Source organism: Oncorhynchus mykiss, chromosome 2, assembly GCF_057628025.1.
Source record: "Oncorhynchus mykiss isolate SJ-2025 chromosome 2, ASM5762802v1, whole genome shotgun sequence".
Taxonomy (NCBI): domain Eukaryota; kingdom Metazoa; phylum Chordata; class Actinopteri; order Salmoniformes; family Salmonidae; genus Oncorhynchus; species Oncorhynchus mykiss.
Window position 1 is genome coordinate 57,262,386 of NC_143023.1, and position 21,696 is coordinate 57,284,081.

General features: G+C 43.0%; 1 protein-coding gene across 5 annotated transcripts in view; it reads right to left on the reverse strand.

The window, feature by feature from the left end:
- The window catches only part of insc (INSC spindle orientation adaptor protein), an 85,758-nt gene that overhangs the window by 26,879 nt on the left and 37,183 nt on the right, over window positions 1-21,696 (reverse strand). For 3 of the 5 annotated variants that reach the window (XM_036951290.2, XM_036951292.2, XM_090203206.1), the window contains exons 2-3: window positions 15,965-16,269; window positions 440-788 (exon numbers count right to left, since the gene is read on the reverse strand). In XM_036951290.2, the coding sequence (XP_036807185.2) occupies window positions 440-788; window positions 15,965-16,251 (636 nt within the window). In that variant the 5' untranslated portion in view covers window positions 16,252-16,269. The remainder of the gene's footprint in view (window positions 1-439; window positions 789-15,964; window positions 16,270-21,696) is intronic. The other 2 variants (XM_021566491.3, XM_090203201.1) reach the window with 1 other exon arrangement.

A 21,696-nucleotide genomic window follows, 5' to 3' on the forward strand; every position in this document is an offset into this window, starting at 1 on the left:
CGTACGGGACCTATAATAGGGACTATTTACATGTGGCAAATGTACAAGAGAGTATTCCGGAAGTCTTTATTCATTTGTCCCTCTGGTGTTACTGACTGAGAGCCAAGAAAATGCAAATAAGGTAGAATCACACAGACAGAAGATTACTGGAAGCGCGTAGTTAACAATACTCCTTTGGTGTTAAACGAGTGAGTGAAGGAAGTAGCTAAACTCCTTTAAAAAAAAGCCGGTTCTCATCCCCCCAGAAGAAGGCCACCCACTGGGCACACACTGGATGAATCAATGTTGTTTCCACGTCATTGCAATTAAATTAAATTGAACCAACGTGGAATAGACAATGGGCAGTGCCACAACACTGAACCTTCTCTCTAGAGTTTTAGACCACCCCTCCATCCTCCACTTGCTCAACCAGCCCAGTCCACCCCTCCTCCATCCTCACCTTCTGCATCTCTGCGGGGGTGTTGCGAGCGGTGCTATACTCATGCACCAGCGAGCGCACGTGGCAGTTTGCCCGGACGGCGGTGCTGTGGACCCGCTGCCAGCGGCCCTTCTCCAGCCGCTGGAACATCTTGCCCAGCTCGGTGCTGACCACCAGCGCCCGCCGCAGCAGCGTCTGCAGGTTGTTGCGGGCCACGTGGTCCCCTGTGGCCACGATGAGTTCGCCCTGGGTGTCCTCCTCCACGCCGATGGGCTTGGCCTGCAGCACACACATGCACTCCACCTCCGTCATGTGACGCAGGTCCTCCATCCAGCGCTGCACCGAGTCCACCTGGAGCGAGTGCATCCTGCTGCATGCACACACGTACGTACAGGCACACACAAACACACACAGGTAATGTGAGTATAGAGCAGTGGTCACCAACCTTTTCTGAGTCAAGATGCAAGTCGAGATCTTGACTTAAAAAAATGTAAGCCTATGCAAAATTAACCAATTAAAAACTGTTCTGTGTCAATGAGGTTTGTGCAGTAGGTTATAGGCCCAATACATTATCACTTTATATGGACTATGCTTGAATTGCCTTGCCAATGTTGTTCTTCTCTGACCATTTAGAAATTAAATGTAAAAAAATGTAGGTATGTGATCGCACTGGTAATAGATCATTTGTCATATGCGAAATGAAAGTTGCTCTGCCTCATGCACCAATTCATGTTGTTACTCCAATGACCAGAGAAAGTGAGATATTCCTCGCTATTAAAAAAGCCACAAGCCACGAATAATAACATAGCAAGCTTATCGGAACACTTTGCTCTACTCATTCATTGCAGCTGCAGTGCTGGTTGTAGCGTGTGGAAGTAGGGAGAATGCGCATTTTATGGTTTATAAAGATGTTGAACAAAGTGTTGAAAGTGCTGAGTAAGAACTTGAAGTTACACATAAAAACAGCAGCTCTTTGCTGTATTCGCTGAGTCTCTCTCTAGTCGTGGTTTTAAACGTTTTGAAATCTCACAGTATCAACTTTGCTGTGCGTTCGAGGGTTCTTTTTACAGTCTACGGCTCGAGGAAACTGTGCAGACACAGCGATCTGAGCTATCTGATTGGCCAGCGGTAGGCCTTTAGGTGCATTTGATTTGCTCCCTGGGCCTGCCGGGTAGGCGGAGTTCCACCTCCAGACACATGAAATGGTTTGAAATGCAAACATTTTGTTTTCCCGGCTCTAGGGCTGCTGAATCAAGTGCACCTACCTCCAACAGCGCTAAACGAATACAAAAAAATAGGCTTTATTGGGTTTTTTACAAAAATGTTTGGTGATCGACTAGGAATGCCTTGGTTGGTGACCAGTGGTTTAGAGCATGCACATCTACTTTGGGTAGTCATGATAGAGAGAGTATCACATATTTGTAACTTGTCCCAATATTTCTACTCCAATGAAACAAGCATACTCGGATATCGTCACACAGGTACGGGCCGAGACGGTTCAAATCTAGGTGTGTTTTTGTTTTCTAAACTTTAGCCTAGCCATAACCTTATAACCACTCGCTAGCATGCCTAAACCTAACCTTTCCCTAACATGCCTAAACTTAACCTGGTGCGCTTGCATTTACTGTCAAAAAAAAAAAGTGTCACGCCCTGACCTTAGTATTCTTTGTTTTCTTTATTATTTTGGTTAGGTCAGGGTGTGACATGGGTGATGTATGTGTTTTTGTTCCTGTCTAGGGGTTTTGTATGTCTATGGGTGTTAACTAGTCTAAGTGTTATGTATGTCTATGGTTGCCTAGATTGGTTCTCAAATAGAGGCAGCTGTTTATCGTTGTCTCTGATTGGGAACCATATTTAGGCAGCCATATTCCTTGGGTATTTCGTGGGTTATTGTCTATGTGTTAGTTGCCTGTGTCAGCACTATATTTAGCTTCACGTTCGTTTTGTTGTTTTGTATAGTTTGTTTAGTGTTCGTCTTCATTAATAAATAGAGGATGTATTCCTATCACGCTGCGCCTTGGTCTCCTCCGTACAACGAACGTGGCAAAAAGGCTGTTACGAATCGGAATCAGACAATATTTATGTTTCTTGTGAGACGGAGTTGATTCTTCCATATCCATACAAAACATATAGTCTGATTGCCCATGAAATGAGATCTCGTCAATGCTGCCCTAGCCTTTAGTTGATATCCCCAAGAGCAGCCAAGTTTTCAAATCAAATACCCAGGGATCTCAGAATCAATAGTGTGGGAGCGAGGTCAAATACCCACCAATAACTGGTGGTGTTAGGACTCGTTAGTCAAACCTATTATTTCACCTCGGTGGAGAGACTGCATTATCCACTGGGTCGAACAGACCAAACACTTCCCACTGGGCACACACTGGTTGAATTGATTAAATTACGTTGAACCAATGTGGAATAGACGCTGAATTGACGTCTGTGCCCAGTGGGTTCTTTCTCTTCAGGCTTATTGAACCTAATGAACATGGGCTTTACTGGAGGCTTTCAGAGGGGTTTCTCCGGATGAGTGAAATCAACCCAGTGTTAAGGAGGCTGAGAGGTTGATCGCTACAACGCCCTCCTCTGCTTTGAGTAAACAAGAGGGTGGAGGTTCACCAATCTGTATTCTACGCCAAGCTTTCCCAAACTCGGTCCTCGGCTTGATGATGAGTTCATTGAATCAGCTGTCTAGTGCTAGGTGAAAAACCAAAACGTGCAGCTCTTGGGGTCCCCAGGACTGAGTTTAGAAAATGCAGTTCTACACTAAACTCTAGACTATCTGGCATTCATGGTAAATACTGAGTCAATGAGTTAATCTGGATATTGCATCAGGATTGGGGTTGCAAAGGGAGGGTATATTACTGGAAACTTTCGAAGCTTACGTATATTTCAAGGATTTTATGTAATCTATCACAACACATCTATAGTGGCCCTTTTGGGTACCTCAGATTTTTACAAGTGTCTAATTATCTCTGGCCCTCTGTGGCCTTGTCACATGGTTTATATTTAGAACAATGTTTTACAGCTTTGTCATTCCATTTTTTTCTTTTATGTTGAAATAACATTATTCAATTATTTCATATATTCATATATGTGATGAGGCTCAAACAAAAGTCATTGCAGCCAAGATTATAATAAATTGTGCCAAGTAGAGGTTTGCGGCACTAATTCCAAAAATAGTCAAGGTAAAAATATATCCACAGGGACAACGCGCAGGATATCAAAGTTCTATGCGTAGTATTTTGATTTACTTAGAGCCAGCACATAAACACCCAAGACCAAGTCGAAATGTTGGGTGTAATATATAATGCCATAGTTCACGTCAAACTCATTCCACGGAGGGCCGAGTGTCTTGCGGGGTTTTCGCGCCACCCTTGTACTTGATTGATGAATTAAGGTCACAAATTAGTAAGGAATTCCCCTCACCTGGTTGTCTTGGTCTTAATTGAAAGGAAAAAACTCAAACCCACATACACCCAGCCCTCCGTGGAATGAGTTTGACACCCATAGTTGATTAGATGCTTTAATAATTCATACTTGAATAACGTTTAAAAAATGTATCCATATAGTGTTTTATATCTATGTCCATATTGTCCATGAGTTTCTAGTAGATAGACCATATGGTTCAAGAGAAAATAGCCTAATTAATTAAACAAGTTCAGAGAGTGCCTTAGATTTTCTTTTAATTACCAAAATTACGGAAGATTCGGTAACTTTGGTAAAATACCGGAAGCTTTGCATCTTGTGTTGACAAAGATCTCTAATAGTACCCCAATCTCCTTGGGTGTTTGGGTGCTAAAAGGAAGCGTCATTGTGTGCGAACTTTAAACAAACAAAAATCAAATTTGAATAGTCAAAGCCTGCCTTTGAGACAAATGTAGAGCTGAATCACTGTGGGACCATGGTGATGCTGGATGATGATGATGTATGTCTATTGTCTGGTATCATGAATTGTATTGACCCATAGGAACAAACACTGCCTGTATTCTGTCTTTCCGCACGTATCGGGTTTCAGCTTTTAACACAGAGCTGGGTAAACATTGTCGTGCCATTGAGAAGGCACGTTTCCAATCGAGAGTATTTTCAATATCAGTCACTACGAGTGTGCCTGTTTACCTAAAGAAAACCATCCGTTTGTTTTATGAGGTCAGCAGTGGTGTGGTATCTGATTCCACCAAACTATTGTCTGAGGCAGACGGAAATGAGTCATCATCCAATGACACATAATTGAATATACCCCCTTTTGGAATATAGCTATTAGAATATCTACAGTTCGATTGAGTTAATGGTTAAAATAACTATACTCAACAACAAACAAGTGTCATGTTTTCATTATCACTACAGAATGGCAACTTTGTTGTAAATACAAGTGTAGGCATTCTCCCTTTTTCTAAATGTTTCTCTCTCTCTCTCTCTCTCTCTCTCTCTCTCACACACACACACACACACACACACACACACACACACACACACACACACACACACACACACACACACACACACATAAAACCAAATCAAATCCTAACTCTACTCTTGCACTTTGGGAATTGACATCGTCCTCCGCCCTGTCACTCTTCTCCTCGGTGGGGTGACGTGGGGATGCATTATGGGAAGCTGTAGGCAGAGATTTCCGACATCATCCATAATGATGAGGTTCACCGGTTCAAATAGCTATCCCACAAACCCACTCACTTTGGAGAGGAGATATGCTCTCATTTGCTTCCTAATGAAGAGGGGTGCTACTCTCAAGGTCAAAGGTCACACTCTCAAAAGGTGCCATGTGATTGATTTCCTCAATTGGGAGAGACATGACGAATATAGGCCCAGCTCTTGAGGAAAAGAGGAGCAGCTCTAACTCTCTCAACTCAAGAGCTGGGCCTGCACCTTGTCTCTCGGACATGTAAAAGTGAAAAATAAAATGCTTCCTTTGAAGGCCCAGATAGAGCTGCTGATGCCGATAGTGTCCCCAGCCAATTAGCCCCGGAGAGCTGTGTGTGTGTGCGTCCACATTCTAATGGTTTGATGGTGCCCCCACCTTCATGCTGCAGAGACACGACACAGCCATGGTTGCTGAAAACTGCACCCCATCAGGTCACCCCAGCAATCAGACGGGCAGCACTCCTGCAGCCCCCCTGGACCCCCATCTCGACAGAGTGGACGCTAATTAGTAATGTGTCACGGGTGACGGGGAGATTGGAAGGGTCAGGGGATTTAATTGCCTACCATTTGTTTCACAAGCCCTGCAGAGATGCCCTAGCAACATTTTGCCAGGTGAACATGACTCAATGGTGTTTTTAAAAAAAAGACTAAAACAGGAAAATGGCCAAGTTTGGATTTCTCCCGCAATATCATGCCATGCTTACATCTTATGCTGGCAATGATCATCTTAAAAGTTTACTGACAGAAATAGCTGTTTTCATTAAACACTATGAGGGACATTTTTCTATCTGTAAAAAGGTCCTCTCAACATGACCATAGCATTTGAAGTAAATCACTGAATCTAAAATGGATTGGAGTACAAAAGCTGCTGATTGTGTCACATGCAACACATTTTCCAGCTGATGTATTTAAATCTGCATTTAAATAATTGCCACCTTCTAACATTGTAAAAAACAAATAGCAAGGAGCTATCATTCCCGCTACAATATTGTGATTATCATCATGATCTGAAGCGAGTTGTTCTAAGGTTCAGCCAGAAAATGCACAGTCTGGGAATTTGCTTTTAAAACCCACTTGGCGCACATAGACACAGTACAAGTCCAGATCATTTCGGAATTTAAAAAACTAGAGGTTCCAGAATTACATGAATGTATACACACAAAACCTCCAGTAAAATGACCCTACCTTCGCTGAAGCAAATCATAGTAATAATAGGTGTGTTTTCCAAAAGGGAGTGAAAAAGCACACTCCAGTTTGTGGGAGATGACAAATATTTACATAGGGGGCCAGGGATGGGGTCGCCAATGCCAGCGGCTGTGTTATCACAGACCGAGGACTGTGAAGATGAGGCGTCCCGCTCCGCCTCTGGAGGCTGGGGGGACAAGGGAGAGTCGTTTACACAGTGGTTGGATTGTAAACACACTCGAGGCGCAGTGACAGAAATACAGAGACAGAGAGATGGGGCCCCGGTGTCAGCCGGCTCCCGGAGCCTGGAAAACTATGGGCTGAGATACATGGAGACATGTTAGTGGGATTGGGCAGTGAAGAGGTGGGGATATGTTACAGCCTGAATTTAAAATTGATTAAATTTAGATTTTGCGTCATTGGCCTACACACAATGCCCCATAATTTTAAAGTGTTTTTAGTTAATTAAAAAAGGAAAAGCTGAAATCTTCAACCCCTTTGTTATGGCAAGCCTAAATAAGTTCAGGAGTAAAGATGTGCTTAACAAGTCACAACACGTTGCAAGGACTCTGTGTGCAATAATAGTGTTTAGCATGATTTTTTAATGACTACCTCATCTCTGTACCCCACACATACAATTATCTGTAAGGAACCTCAGTCAAGCAGTGAATTTCAAAAACTGATTCAATCACAAAGACCAGGGAGGTTTTCCAATGCCTCACAAAGAAGGGCACCTATTGGTAGATGGAAGAAACATATCACTTTGAGAATGGTGAGGTAATTAATTACACTATGGATAGGGTATCAATACACCCAGTCTCTGCAAAGATATAGGCGTCCTTCCTAACTCAATTGCCGGAGAGGAAGGAAACCACTCAGGGATTTCACCATGAGGCTAATGGTGACTTTAAAACAGTTACAGAGTTTAATGGCTGTTATAGGAGAAAACTGAGGATGGATCAACAACATTGTAGTTACTCCACAATACTAACTTTGATGACAGAGTGAAAAGAAGGAAGCCTGTACAGAATAAATATATTCCAAAACATGCATCTTGTTTGCAATGAGGCACTAAAGTAAAACTGCAAAAAAAATTGGTAAAGAAATGGGGATTCTAGCATGTATTGACTCAGGGGTGTGAATACTTATGTATATTTATGAGATATTCCTGTATTTCATTTTCAAAAAATGTGCAAACATTTCTAAAAACATGTTTTCACTTTGTCATTATGGGGTATTGTGTGTAGATGGGTGGGAAATAAATCAATTTAATCCATTTTGAATGCAGGCTGTAACACAACAAAATGTGGAATAGGTCAAGAATTACGAATACTTTCATGAAGGCACTGTACATTAACATTAAAATGGTTAAATGTATGGAGGATTATCAGTGCTACTTTGAAAATGGCATTCTTAAATGCTAAATTGAAATGTTAAAATGAGAAATGCATTTAGGGCCCTCAAAAGGCTAGGACCGGCCCTGTCTGTGTGTGTGTGTCAATGCCCTGTATGAGCCTCTGAGAATGATGCCACAGAACATAGTACCGGCTAATAGGGCCCAAATGAATCGCGGATAGTAAATAAGCTCCATCATTCCTCCCTGGTTCCATTTGCGCTATAATTGATGTTAATGTGTCCATTGCGTCTGACAACACAATCACAACATACTGTACATTAGAGTAGCGCCATTAAGATACACAAAGCCCCAAAAATTAATATAGACCATTTCACAGTAGAATAGGCCTTGACTGTGAGCTTTATTCCTAATCTTTATGACTGTGATAGACAGAAATAACAGTGTAATATTATATCATTTGGATTCTGCACACAGAGCATGTCTCGGCACAATGAGCTGAAGAGAAAAGAAAATTGGAGAATTGTATTTCGCACAATGAATTGCGGAGGTGGAAAGGAACTAGCAGTTATAAATAGAGGACAGCAGTCATTTCCAGTGTAGTTTGTAGGCGGAGTATGCTATCTAGGGCCCCAGTAAGAAAAATTGTTGACGTTGACGACAGATGCATTTTAGGTGCTGAATTAAAAGGTGAAAAGTGTTGTGCTCCACTTTCTGGAGGACCGAGTTTTGAAATCAGTGAAATTAAAGTATGATAGTTAAAACACTTGTCTCTGGATTACATCTTCAAAATAAAGGCAACTATGGCATCCGTGACAGGAAGAAGCGTCCAACCATGATGTATGTGGGTAAGATAGTCTAACTTGCTATTATTTCAGATATTACACATTTCTAATTTTGACGTAGTCTTTTCCTTTCAAGTTAAAGTGTACTGTTAGCTAGCTAGCTAACAAGTAAGCTGGCTTTCTAGCTAACTTTATGTGTATGATCTTCTTATTTGTATCTCAGAGCCATTTGCTTGGTTAGATATAGCCTAATGTTAGTTAGCTAACATTGAACCTGGTTGGTTAGCTACCTGCAGATTCATGCATGGTAGTAATGTCATGAGTTGGGATTATGTTTCATTGTTTAGCTAGCTAGCTACATGTCTTAACAAAATACTCCACTATGCAAGTAACCATTTCGGTGTGTTCGTATATTCAGTCTGGCCATCTACTCCGATTTCAGAGCACTCTCATCTGAGTGTGCCAGAGCGCAGAATAACTGATGAACGTATGAATGTCCATTGAATATGGCCGGTGTCAGTAAACTTCGGCAAAAAAGCATAATTAAATTGTTGACAGCCGCACAGTTACAGTCACCAACGCTCTGGGTCACATAAAAACAGCCTAACCAGCTGTTAGGGTGAGTTAAAATGGTCAGAATGGGACGTTCTCTCATTTGTCTCTGGAAGTAGCTAGCAAGCTAGTGAATTAGCCAGTTAGCTTGGGTGCTTGACTGGCGTTTCACAACGCTCAAATCAACCCTACTCTTGGCCAGTGTCCAGTGTTACGCTCTGAACGCCCCGAGAGCGAAATACTCTGAATTTACAAACGGACAATCTGACAACACAGTTGCAGTCACCAACGCTCTGGATAACATAAAAACAGTCTAACCAGCTCTGCTAGGACGAGTAATGTTCAGTGAGATGTTCTCTCATTTGTGTTTGGAAGTAGAAAGCAAGTTAGTCAGTTAGCTTGGGTGCTTGACTGCTGCTGTTGGTACAGAACGATTGGATCAACCCTTAAAGAGATGGGTCGGGCTAAAGATTAAAAGGGTGTGAACAATACTGAATGGGTGAAGACAAAGAAGAGCTCTCCAGTTGGTACCAAAATATTCAGAGGCCATTTTCTCAAAAGTCAGGTTACAAATGTAGCAACTTTCAAAGCAGAATTACTTTCCCATTGTTCCTCACATTCAGTGTATGACATACCTTTTTGTAGATTTGTGTCTCTGCTTTAATCCAATGTAAAAAAAAAAACACAATTTCAAATGTTGCTACATAAGACTGAATCAAGGCGGTCAGTCATGATGTTCAATGTATTCCAAATTTACAGAATAAACCAACTACAACTACAATAACATTCTCAGTAACGGTTACAAATCTGAACGAACGATAGATGTCTAGGCCATGTTTCACAAGTTTGAACATCACATTACAATACGGCACAGTTTAGTACAGTAAAGCACAGTATGGTACAGGAGAGTCAAGTTTTATTCAGTAGAGTACCGTACGGTACAGTACAGAATAGTTTCATTTAGTGGAGAAGAGTACACTACAGTACAGTAGAGTTTAATTAAGTAGAGTACAGTACAGTAGAGTTTAATTAAGTAGAGTACAGTACAGTAGAGTGCATTAGAGTAAAGTAGGGTACAATAAATACAGTACACTATACTTTGCTTTGCTTTATTTTACTATGCTCTACTGTATTGTACTGCACTATACTCTAGTGTACTATACTGTACTTTCATTTACTGTACAGCGTACCATAATGTGAGGTACTGTGCTGTCCAAACTTGAAATATAGATGTCTATGTATGATTGGTTTAGATTTGGTCCAGACTGGACTGTTTGGGCTAAATCAAGACCAGACGGGACCAAATCTGAACCAAACACACAAAAAAGACGTCGCCGCTGGAAAATGCTTAGTGGGGCTGCTCTTTGGGATAGTGTAGCCTACTAGCCTTCCTCTTGATAGCGAACCTACGAAATGTTCAATGCATAAAACAAGGAATATACAGTATAACAGCAGCCACGTCAATAATCAAACCATTCTCCTTATGTTTGAGATGTTAACTACCTCTCACCACTCTGCGTAAACTGTCAGATTTCTCCAAAGTGGAATCCTTAAAATAGGCAAAGCGGGTTCTTCTTTCAGCTTCCTCGCTAAAAGCAGTGCTAATTGGCAATCCTCACAAGCTTAACTTGCGCTGAGGCACATATACGGTGACAGGGATGCATATCAATGTCTCAGGACAACCCATCAGATGCAGAGAGAGAGAGAGAGAGAGAGAGATCAACCTCTAGTGATGGAGGCCAACCAACCAGGCCGAGACTAAACTTGTGTTTTGAGAGCTAAATATAGTACTGCCCGGTGCTAGCATTCTCTCTGGTGTGACTGATGCGCTGTTGGTGTGTCATGCAATTGCATCACAGAGACAAACTTTCAGGCAGGCACAGAGAGAAAAACACGTTCAACTGTCAACGCCAGTGCTACGCTATTTATAGTTGCGACTATGTGTATGTATCACTATATTTTGGTGCTTGGGTGCTTTCGTCGATAAGCGCTGTATGGTAAACAGACGATAAAAAGCCCAGAGGTGTTGGGAGGACCACCTGTCTTCGATCAAGCGCGGCGCGAGTTATCGGGCAGGAGGAACTCGCATTGCAAGCACCATGCTCTATGGGAGCCACATGGGACTATACAAATACAATCCCCAATTGTGAAACCTCCGCCTGGTACGTTACAGTCACTCAGTGATGCATTGGGCTGTGTAACTCTTCAACTGTCTTTGGAGACGGAATTCGGCTAGTTTGGCTGTGCTGTAGGAATCACAACCGGGGCAGCGAAGGTATGGCAATTGGAAGGTTCCAACCCCAAGTAAGGGCAATCTACCGGAGCCAGAGGCAAATGCTCTTAGACTTCTCAGCAAAAGATTTCTACTTAAGTCTCCAATAAGAAAACCTCTATTGTAGCATTGTGAACCCACATGTGCTTCAATGTCTGGTTTGCATGAATGACACCATATAATGTCTGGTTTGCATGAATGGCACCATATAATGTCTGGCACCACATATGAATATTATGCAGACACCACAAGAGAACCACATTCAGACAGTCCGAGGGAAAATGTAGGCTGAATGAGCTGTGAGATTTTGAAGAGCAGGTCAATGAGGCTTTGGAGAAGCAGAGGAAACGGAAACAAGGAGACTCTTGTCCCACACAAAGAAATAAACATGTATACAAAATGTAGTAAGCAAGAATGCTAAAGTATTCTTATTGGGTTCTGAACATTAAATACACATGAATGGAAAATTGTGCACTACATTGGCAGGTAGCCCAGTGGTTAGAGCGTTGGGCCAGTAATCAAAAGTTTGCTGGATTGAATCCCAGAGCTGACAAGGTAAAAATCTGTCGTTTTGCCCATGAACAAGGCAGTTAACCCAGTGTTCCCCGGTAGGCCGTCATTGTAAATAAGAATTTGTTCTTAATTAACTGACTTGCCTAGTTAAATAAAGGTTACATTTGAAAAATGTAATTACATTTGGCAAACAGCCTTTGCCACAATAGCAGTGCTTGAGCTGGGAGGTTCCAAATGAATACCAAAAAATGTCTAGTCTTTCCTGTTTATGATAGCATTGCAGAATGGAAAGGTATGAATGATAAGGGAAGGGATGAAGAAACCACTTTGGTAACACTTTATTTGGATAGTCCATCTGTAGATGCTCTACAGACTATCGGTAACATTTCAACTAACTATCTACTAACCCTAGCCCTAACCTTAACCCTTATCCTAACCCTAAACTAAACCCTTACCTTAACCCTTTCTCTAAACCTAACCCTAAGCGTAACCTTAGCAACAATTGCTTTTCAACAGATACACGATATATTTACAAAAGTATGTGTATACCCCTTCAAATGATTGGCAGGTGTATAACATCGAGCACACAGCCATGCACTCTCCATAGACAAACATTGACAGTTGAATGGCCTTACTGAACAGCTCAGCCGTGAAGTGGTCGGCCACACAAGCTCACAGAACGGGACCGCCGAGTGCTGACGCACGTTCAAATCGGCTTCAGCACTCACTACCGACTTCCAAGCCACCTCTGGAAGCAACGTCAGCATAATAATTGTTTGTTGGGAGCTTCATTAAATGTGTTTCCAGGCAAGCAGTTGCACACAAGCCTAAGATCACCATGCGCAAGGCCAAGCGTCGGCTGGAGTGGTGTAAAGCTTGTCGCCATTGTGCTCTGAAGCAATGGAAATGCTTTCTTAGGAGTGATGAACCAACCTTCACCATCTGGCAGTCCAACGGACGAATCTGGGTTTGGCGGATGCCAGGAGAACCCTACCTGCCCCAATGCATAGCACCAACTGTAAAGTTTGGTGGAGAAGGAATAATGGTCTGGGGCTGTTTTTCATGGTTCGGGCTAGGCCCAGTGAAGGGAAATCTTAATGCTACAGCATACAATGACATTCTAGGCGATTCTGTGCTTACAACTTTGTGGCAACAGTTTGGGGAAGGCCCTTTCCTGTTTCAGCATGACAATGCTCCCGTGCACAAAGCGAGGTCCATACAGAAATGTTTTTTCAAAATCGGTGTGGATGAACTGGACTGTCATGCACAAAGCCCTGAACTCAACCCCATCGAACACCTTTGGGATGAATTGGAATGCCGACCACGAGCCAGGCCTAATCGCCCAACATCAGTGTAAGTCCCCGCAGCAATGTTTCAACATCTAGAGGAAAGCCATCCCAGAAGAGTGGAGGCTGTTAAAGCAGCAAAGGGGGGACCAACTCCATAGCCCATGATTTTGGAGTGAGATGTTCGACAAGCAGGTCCCCAGATACTTTTGCTCATGTAGTGTAGTTTGTTGATAGATGCTCTACAGATGGTCATACTAACCAACTTTATCTCGGTTCAGAGCCGAACCATATACATACCGACTGTCTAAATAGTCAGGAAAACAATACTTTCCTGTGGATATTTTGTCAAAACTTTAGAGCAGCTGAAGGATAAACTGCACAGACAAGCGCTAGAGTAAGTTCAAAGGTCATTTTATTTAACAGTCTGGCTTGTAAGGAACATTTACACGATTTTGCATACAAATGTTTCAGGCTGTATTGGGGTTGCAAAGGGAGGGTATCACTGGGAACTTTCAAAGTGTGCTTTTCCCTTTGGATATATATTTTAACATGGACTCTTTTTAGAATTAGCACCGCAAACATCTACTTGGAACAATTTATTATAATCTTGCCTGCAAAGGACTTTTGTTTGAGCCTTATCACGTGTCACATATTAAATAATCAAATAAGATGATTATAATGTAAAAAAAATACAATGACAAAGCTGTAAAACATTATCCTAATTATAACCATCAATTTAGTGAATGCCATTGGTGTTTAATATGAAGGTTTCAGCATGAAATATCATTTTTTTGACACACATTTATTTGACTTGTTTGTTGTCAATGTGCTGGTGGCAGTTTGTAAAGAAAACGTCAATAGTTGGAAGACTTGCAGAGTAAATTGAAAATAATAGTTCATTAGATGCTTTTTTCCTTAATTAGGCAATTAGGCAATTTTCTCTTGAACCATATTGTGGATACCATTTATGAATTTGAAAAAAAGTGAGTTATTCAAGAATAAATTATTAAAGTTACGATAGATTGCAATAGATTTTCCTTTAATTACCAACATTACTGAAGATTACGGTAACTTTGGTAAACTACTGGTAGCTTTGCAACCCTAGGCTGTATATACCAATTAATTAGCCTGCTGTGATCGAGGTTGTCGCATACACTCCTCCTGAAGTAGCACATGGGATAAAAATGCCCTGCCCTAGACTAAGAGATCGTGATTGGGATCTGAGGTATGAGGCAGACATCTGACTTCCAGATGTTTCCATCAGCGCAAAGCAGACTGACAGCTCTAAAGTGCAGTCCAGGAATGGGCTCCACACACACACACACACACACACACACACATACACATACACATACACACACACACATACACACACACACACACACACACACACACACACACACACACACACACACACACACACACACACACACACACACACACACACACACACACACACACACACAAACACACAGTAGGCCTATGCACGCTAGCACACATAACATCATCTGTAAAAGAGCACACACACACATCTGGCTGATTGCTGGTCTCCTGGCTGCAGTGCATGACATGGCCTCTTTCAGGCTTGAACCTGAGGCAGAAGGTGACCAACCAAACCGTTTGCATGCAGGGATAGTGTCCTCTGTTACCTTATAGGGTCTATTTCAGTGTATGTCTATGTAGATGCAGATGTTTTTGTGGTATCTGCATATGTGTATGTTCTTTTTTTATTCCTATGTGTATGTGATTCATGTGTATGTTCTTTTTTTATTCCTATGTGTATGTGATTCATGTGTATGTTCTTTTTTTATTCCTATGTGTATGTGATTCATGTGTATGTTCTTTTTTTATTCCTATGTGTATGTGATTCATGTGTATGTTCTTTTTTTATTCCTATGTGTATGTGATTCATGTGTATGTTCTTTTTTTATTCCTATGTGTATGTGATTCATGTGTATGTTCTTTTTTTATTCCTATGTGTATGTGATTCATGTGTATGTTCTTTTTTTATTCCTATGTGTATGTGATTCATGTGTATGTTCTTTTTTTATTCCTATGTGTATGTGATTCATGTGTATGTTCTTTTTTTATTCCTATGTGTATGTGATTCATGTGTATGTTCTTTTTTTATTCCTATGTGTATGTGATTCATGTGTATGTTCTTTTTTTATTCCTATGTGTATGTGATTCATGTGTATGCGATTCATTTGAATCTGATTGAAAAGTAAGTGTGTGAGAACATGTCCCGTGCATTCATGACTGTCTGTATGTGAGTGCCATATGTTGGAATCTTCAGTATACGAAACAGTCCTCGCAGTGCATTTGAATGTATTTGCGTGTATGGAGGTCTAATCCTAGACTGTGTGTGTGTGTGTGTGTGTGTGTGTGTGTGTGTGTGTGTGTGTGTGTGTGTGTGTGTGTGTGTCTGTGTGTGTGTGTGTGTGTGTGTGTGTGTGTGTGTGTGTGTGTGTGTGTGTGTGTGTGTGTGTGTGTGTGTGTGTGCGTGTGTGTGTGTGTGTGCGTGCGTGTGTGTGTGTGTGTGTTTTGGCAACTCAGAGACACATCCCACTCTAACAGTTGCAGGGCGGTGATGCGTTCGCTCTCAAACCCAGGCAAAGACTGCATAATGACACCATATATCCCATGTGTTTTTAGACCCATTTACAGATCTGAATCTGAGGTTATTTTATTACCAGTATTACTACTATTAGTAGCAACAGTGTACATAACATTATTGTGCCCTATATGTGTGTGTTATTGTGCATGTGTGTGTTTGTATTTGTGTACGCATGCGTAGGTTCTTGCGCTGTTGAATGTGTTTGCAGCCGTGTGTGTGTTGGTGTGTGTCTCAAGAGACTGATGCGAGGCTGACAGTCCCATAGATACAGACAAAGCATATTATGTCATATGTGCACCATGCGAGTCGTGTGCACTTACCTCATTGGAGATGATGAAACAGAGCTACTGTGTCTGGAGCTCTGAGGAGTGGCCATTCTGGAGCTCTGAGGAGTGGCCATTCTGGAGCTCTGAGGACTGGCCATTCTGGAGCTCTGAGGAGTGGCCATTCTGGAGCTCTGAGGAGTGGCCATTCTGGAGCTCTGAGGACTAGCCATTCTGGAGCTCTGAGGACTAGCCATTCTGGAGCTCTGAGGACTAGCCATTCTGGAGCTCTGAGGACTAGCCATTCTGGAGCTCTGAGGACTAGCCATTCTACCTGTGTCCATACCACTTCAGCACAGCACCTGCAATAAACAACATTAGATTATTATTAGACCATCCAAAGTCACACATTGCTATTTTCTATCAATTTCACCATTTGGTAATGTAGAGTAAGTAATACACAATTTATTGCATCACCTATCCACTTGAACACAAATGTATACTTTATTAGAATCCTAAATCGAACATTTTAAAAGAAGGACCTGAACATTTGACATAATCATACACAGACAGATGCACACACGCGCTGACGCACACACACATACACACACGGCCTCTTTGGCTGTGTCGTTTCCACGGCACCGTATCCACTACAATCTCTCCTTATTGATCTGCATCCAAGCCTACTATTCTTTTTTTTACCAGAGTAATTAAATTATCAATAAAGCTCCCGTTTTAAATAGCTATAGGCCCCGGTGTGCCAGTGGAATAATATTTCTTATCTTCTAATTTATTGGCTGGCTGCCAGTAACTCTCCACTTTGAACCCAAGCAAGGGAGCTGAAGTTCTTAAGTGCCTGCAATTCTATTCTGCATTTTTATTGATGTATCCCATTTAGATTAGTCCATTTTTAAAACCCGCTGTGGCATGAGGGGTGTGTGTGTGGGGGAGGGAGGGGGGGGGGGTTCCCATATTATAATCCATTTAGTTAATGGCATCCTGCTGTGGAATGAGTACAGATTACAGATTTCATGTTTACTGTAGGACTATGATTAGCACATAGCTACATATGAGACTCATAGTCAACTTCTCTGGCCCAGTGACTTGGAACAGGTTTAGCCACCGTGGTTTGGCTTATGAAATGGTGAGTGTTGTTGAATCAATAGATGTGAATAACCCCTTTTATATCACTTACTTCATTCCCGACAGTCACATATGAACATGCACAGCTCCCCTGGTATTCTTTAAAAGTGTGTGAAATGGCAAACAGAAAATTTGTGCATAAGTGTGTCCAATTTGAATAGGGGCTGTTGAACAATTGTTGCCATTATGCTGCTCAGTGGCAGAGCCCCACCTGTTTGCATGTTATTTTGGCATTAATACGTGTCACATATCAGTTTGCGTAAACTATCAAAATAAAGAAAGTAGCACACTCCATGTATAAACTCCCAGCAATTGAATGGGTATTTACCAACGTTTCGGCATCACTGTGAGGAAGGCACAGTTTATTCACCGTTAGTTAGAACCTCCACGCAAATTATTTTTTCTGGGTGTGCGCCAGCTCATGTTTTTTTAATCTACATATCAGTTTGCAAACAATGTAAAAACATATATATATTTTTTTATCATTGAGTTAATAAAGCCGCATACAAACAAGGTCTCTTTTTTGCTTTCTTGGTTAAGGCAGCTCCAACAAGCAGGTGTTTCAGCCTAGCTCAGTGCTTTCTGTGGTGGCGGAAAATACGAAGTGTCGGGGTTGGTAATGTTCTCTAGTTGTGTCGTGATTGGCTCAGTGTTCTGTCACTCATAGAGACACTACGTCACTGCAAAATGTACGGGTAGAGCTAAAATATTCAAGCCTCTTGGGTGCTGTCATAGACTTACATTAGAAGTGCCCATCCAACAAGGCTCAAGGTCATTGATCACAGATAAAATGACGTCAAATCACGTTATATCTACCTTAGCAGCTTTTGATTGGTCAACATCATACTTTCAAAGTCTTAGCTAGCAAGCTAAACAAGGAGTCATCATCATGCATCAAGTCAGCAATCTACTGGCAAATCCTTTTCAATCCTTGTCATATGAAGATAAATAATAAATAAAACGTATTGGTGCTCATCGGCCACTGGACATAAACATTACACAACAATTTGGAAATCGCAAATTCAACAATGAGTTCTTGGGCGCCACTGCAGCCCAAGGTGCGATCCCAGGCTCTGTCACAGCCGCCCGTGACCGAGAGACCCATGGGACAGCGAGCAATTGGCCTAGCGTCGTCCGGGTTAGGGGAGGGTTTGGCTGGCCGGGATGTCCTTGTCTCATCGTGCTCTAGTGACTCCTTGTGGCGGGCCGGTCGGTCGTCAGTTTGACAGTGCTTCCTCCGACACATTGGTGCGGCTGGCTTCCGGGTTAAGCGAGCAGTGTGTCAAGAAGCAGTGTGGCTTGGCTCTTGACCTTCGCCGAGTCCGTAGGCGAATTGCAGCAATGAGACAAGATCGTAACTACCTATTGGATATCACAAAAAAAAGGGGGCAATGCCATGGGCCAGAAAATACTACAGTGAGTTCAATACAACTGGGAACTCAGATTAAATTAGCTCTGACTGGGAAAATACAGATTTTGTTTTTGAATGGTCATCCAACTCTGAATTCCAAGTCGGTATTTGGGCCTCTTTCTAGAGCCTACAAGTACATTTCAAAAGTGCTGAACAACTAGTTATGTTGACTACGTCCGTCCTAGCTCGCTCATTAATGTCTTAATCGAAATTACGGATTGCCTCTTATCCGCTCTTTGTCCCCTTATGCCATAGTTTGTAAATCTCAATTGTCAGTAGAAACCACATTTGTTCAAACAAGTCAGCCATATGAGCTATATTTTAATTAAAGGCTGTAAATGAGTCTGAATGAACTGTTTCGCTTGACAGACAAGGCTCAGCTGACAGCCAGGAGTAGCAGTGGTAAGGTGTTGGGACTGCTGTTGGGACTCTGCTGTTGGGACAGCTTTATGTAGGCTCTAACAGTTTGTGGGCACCGTTTGTCACCGTTATAGTGCAATTCATGTATTGTTTAGTGTTGTATAGTGGCTTTGCTGGCATTCATCATTAAAACATTTTATTACCCCACCAAGATTTACATGCTAAAATCGGCATTGTTGGTGAGAAAAATAACGACGAAGTCAATTAGACAAATCTACAGAGAGACAGAGAGAGAGAGAGAGAGAGAGAGAGAGAGAGAGAGAGAGAGAGAGAGAGAGAGAGAGAGAGAGAGAGAGAGAGAGAGAGAGAGAGAGAGAGAGAGAGAGAGAGAGAGAGAGAGAGAGAGAATAAGCCCTGTCCGTGTGTAGAGCCATTCTAGTCGTCGTCCTATGGCTTTCATAGCACGCAGCTCAGGAGGGTACAATGGCGCTGGGATGTTGACGGAGACCACCCTTGTTTTAAGGGGAGCCAGAGCATCCAGGTGGGAGGAGAGCTCAATGTTATAATGAGCCACCAGGTCAGTCACTGAGGATACATGAGGTTCAGGGGTGTCATGTGATTGCATATCCAAGCTGTGTAAATCCTTGTTATATTTCTCGAGGTGTTGGTGCACTTGTTGGCTTGGGCATGGGGGCGGGCACACTGAACGGTATGGCCTCATGGTCAGATATGGATTTGTCCAGACCTGACAGGTTGGAGGGAGCCATGCCTGTTGTGCACACAAGGTCAAGTACATGGCCTCTGTCATGAGTGGGGAAGTTTACATGCTATGTAGAGTTGAAGCAATCCAAAGGGGCAGTAAAGTCTCCAGCAAAGCACATCCTTCAGAGTCCACGTGAATGTTAAAGTCCCCTAACAATAGTTTGGCAGGACACAGGGAGCTCAGCTAACTCAGAAAGAAAGACTGGAGAGGTTTTAGGTGGCCGGTAGATGAGGACTTTAAGCAGCGGTTGAGGGACAGATATTGTACAGGCTATATGTTCAAAAGAGGTTACCTGCAGTACATGTGTGACTTTGACCTTCGAGTCAGACCAATGAAGGACAGCAAGCCGACCTCCACGACCCAGAGCACAAGGTTTGACAAGGTAAACATAGCCAGGTGGTGTTGCTTGGTTAAGCAGGTAATAGTCATTAGGTTGTTGCCATGTCTCTGTTGGGCACAGAACATCAACACATTCGTCCACAATAATGCCACTGACGAGTAGGGCTTTGTTGTTCAGGGATGAGTATTAAAAATAAATTATCTAGAGCTACTGACTGTTTTTCTAGTGCTGATGCTTTTCCTTCTGATGTTGCATGGCCAGCATATGTTGGTAAGGTACTACAATAGGATGGTGGTGGCTCATATGGAGCAGTGCTTATGTCTAACGTATCTTCCCGGATCTGTCAATGTGGGTGCGGATCTACCTTCCAGGGTGGATCCTTGCTCTACGGAGTGGAAACTGCACCCCTCGGTGGTTGCCCAGACATAGGACCGTTTCAGCAGAGCCAACGTAGATCTTTAAGTATCACGAGAAAACTTGCATTGTCGTCTGTTTTTTTCAATGAGCGATCTGACTGGGCTCTCTGTTGGGAACCGATATTTTGGTGTATCAGTGGCCTCGGACCCTGCGCTATGATTTTCCTCCGGTGGACCTGATTCAAGCCACCGTGGAGAAGGTCCGTCAGGAGAGTCTGTTATTTAATCTTGTGGCTCCTTGTTGGCCCAGACAACCCTGGTTCCCGGAGATTATCCACCTGTTGGGCGGGGACCCTTGAAGGGTTCCGTGTCATCGGCGCATGGGAGAGTTTGGCACCCACAACCACAGATCTCTGTGGGGTTGGGCCCTGAAAAGGTTGAATTTGACGGATAGTGATTACGACTATGCAGTCGGGCTTGTGCGCCCTCTACGAGAAGGTTATGTGCATAAGTGGCGCATGTTTGATGTTCTTTGGTGGCCATTTTGATGTTCTTGCATTAACTTTTTGAGCAGAGCCTTTCTTTTCCCACATTACAGGTTTATATGGCAGCCACCTCGGCGTGTCATGAAGAGATTGACGGCTCTACCCTGGGGTCTCATCCCCTGGTGGTGCGGTTCCTGAAAGGTTGCGTCGGCTCAGACCAGTGTCTAAGCCTAGGGTACTGACCTCAGGGACCTGGCTTTGGTCCTGGACACTATGTGAGCCTCCGTTTGAACCATTGGAGTCTGTGGACCTGAAGGTCCTTTCCTACAAGACTACTACGCTAATGGCATTGGCGTCGGCCAAGCGCGTTGGGGATCTCCACGAGCTAGCAGTACACCCTTCCTGTTTGGAGTTCTCACATGGGGTAGGGTGCTTTCTAAACATCGTCTTTCCTATTGGCATACGACAGCAAATGACAAGGGTTGCCTAGCGGTGTGTGGTAAACCTTAATCCACTAGGGGTGTGGCTGCATCTTCGACATAGTTCAGGGGCATGATGATTGGTGATATGTGTGATGCAGTGAGTTGGGGTTCCTCACATACCTTTGTGAGGTTTTATCGGATGTAACTGCTCCAGGTGAGGCTTTATTCGGGTTAGCAGTGTTCCCTGTAGATTTGAGCCTTGGGCTGTCTTGGGGTGCGGCAGCGCATGAAGTGCGCATTATCAGGGTTACCACAGTTTGCTGTGGGTTTGAGCCTTGGGCTGCCTGGGAGTGCCTGAGTACACCGTTTCTAGGTTACTGTAGGTTCCTGTGGGTTTGAGCCTTGGGCTGCCTAGGAGTGCCTGAGTACACCGTTTCCAGGTTACTGTAGGTTCCTGAGGGTTTGAGCCTTGGGCTGCCTGGGAGTGCCTGAGTACACCGTTTCCAGGT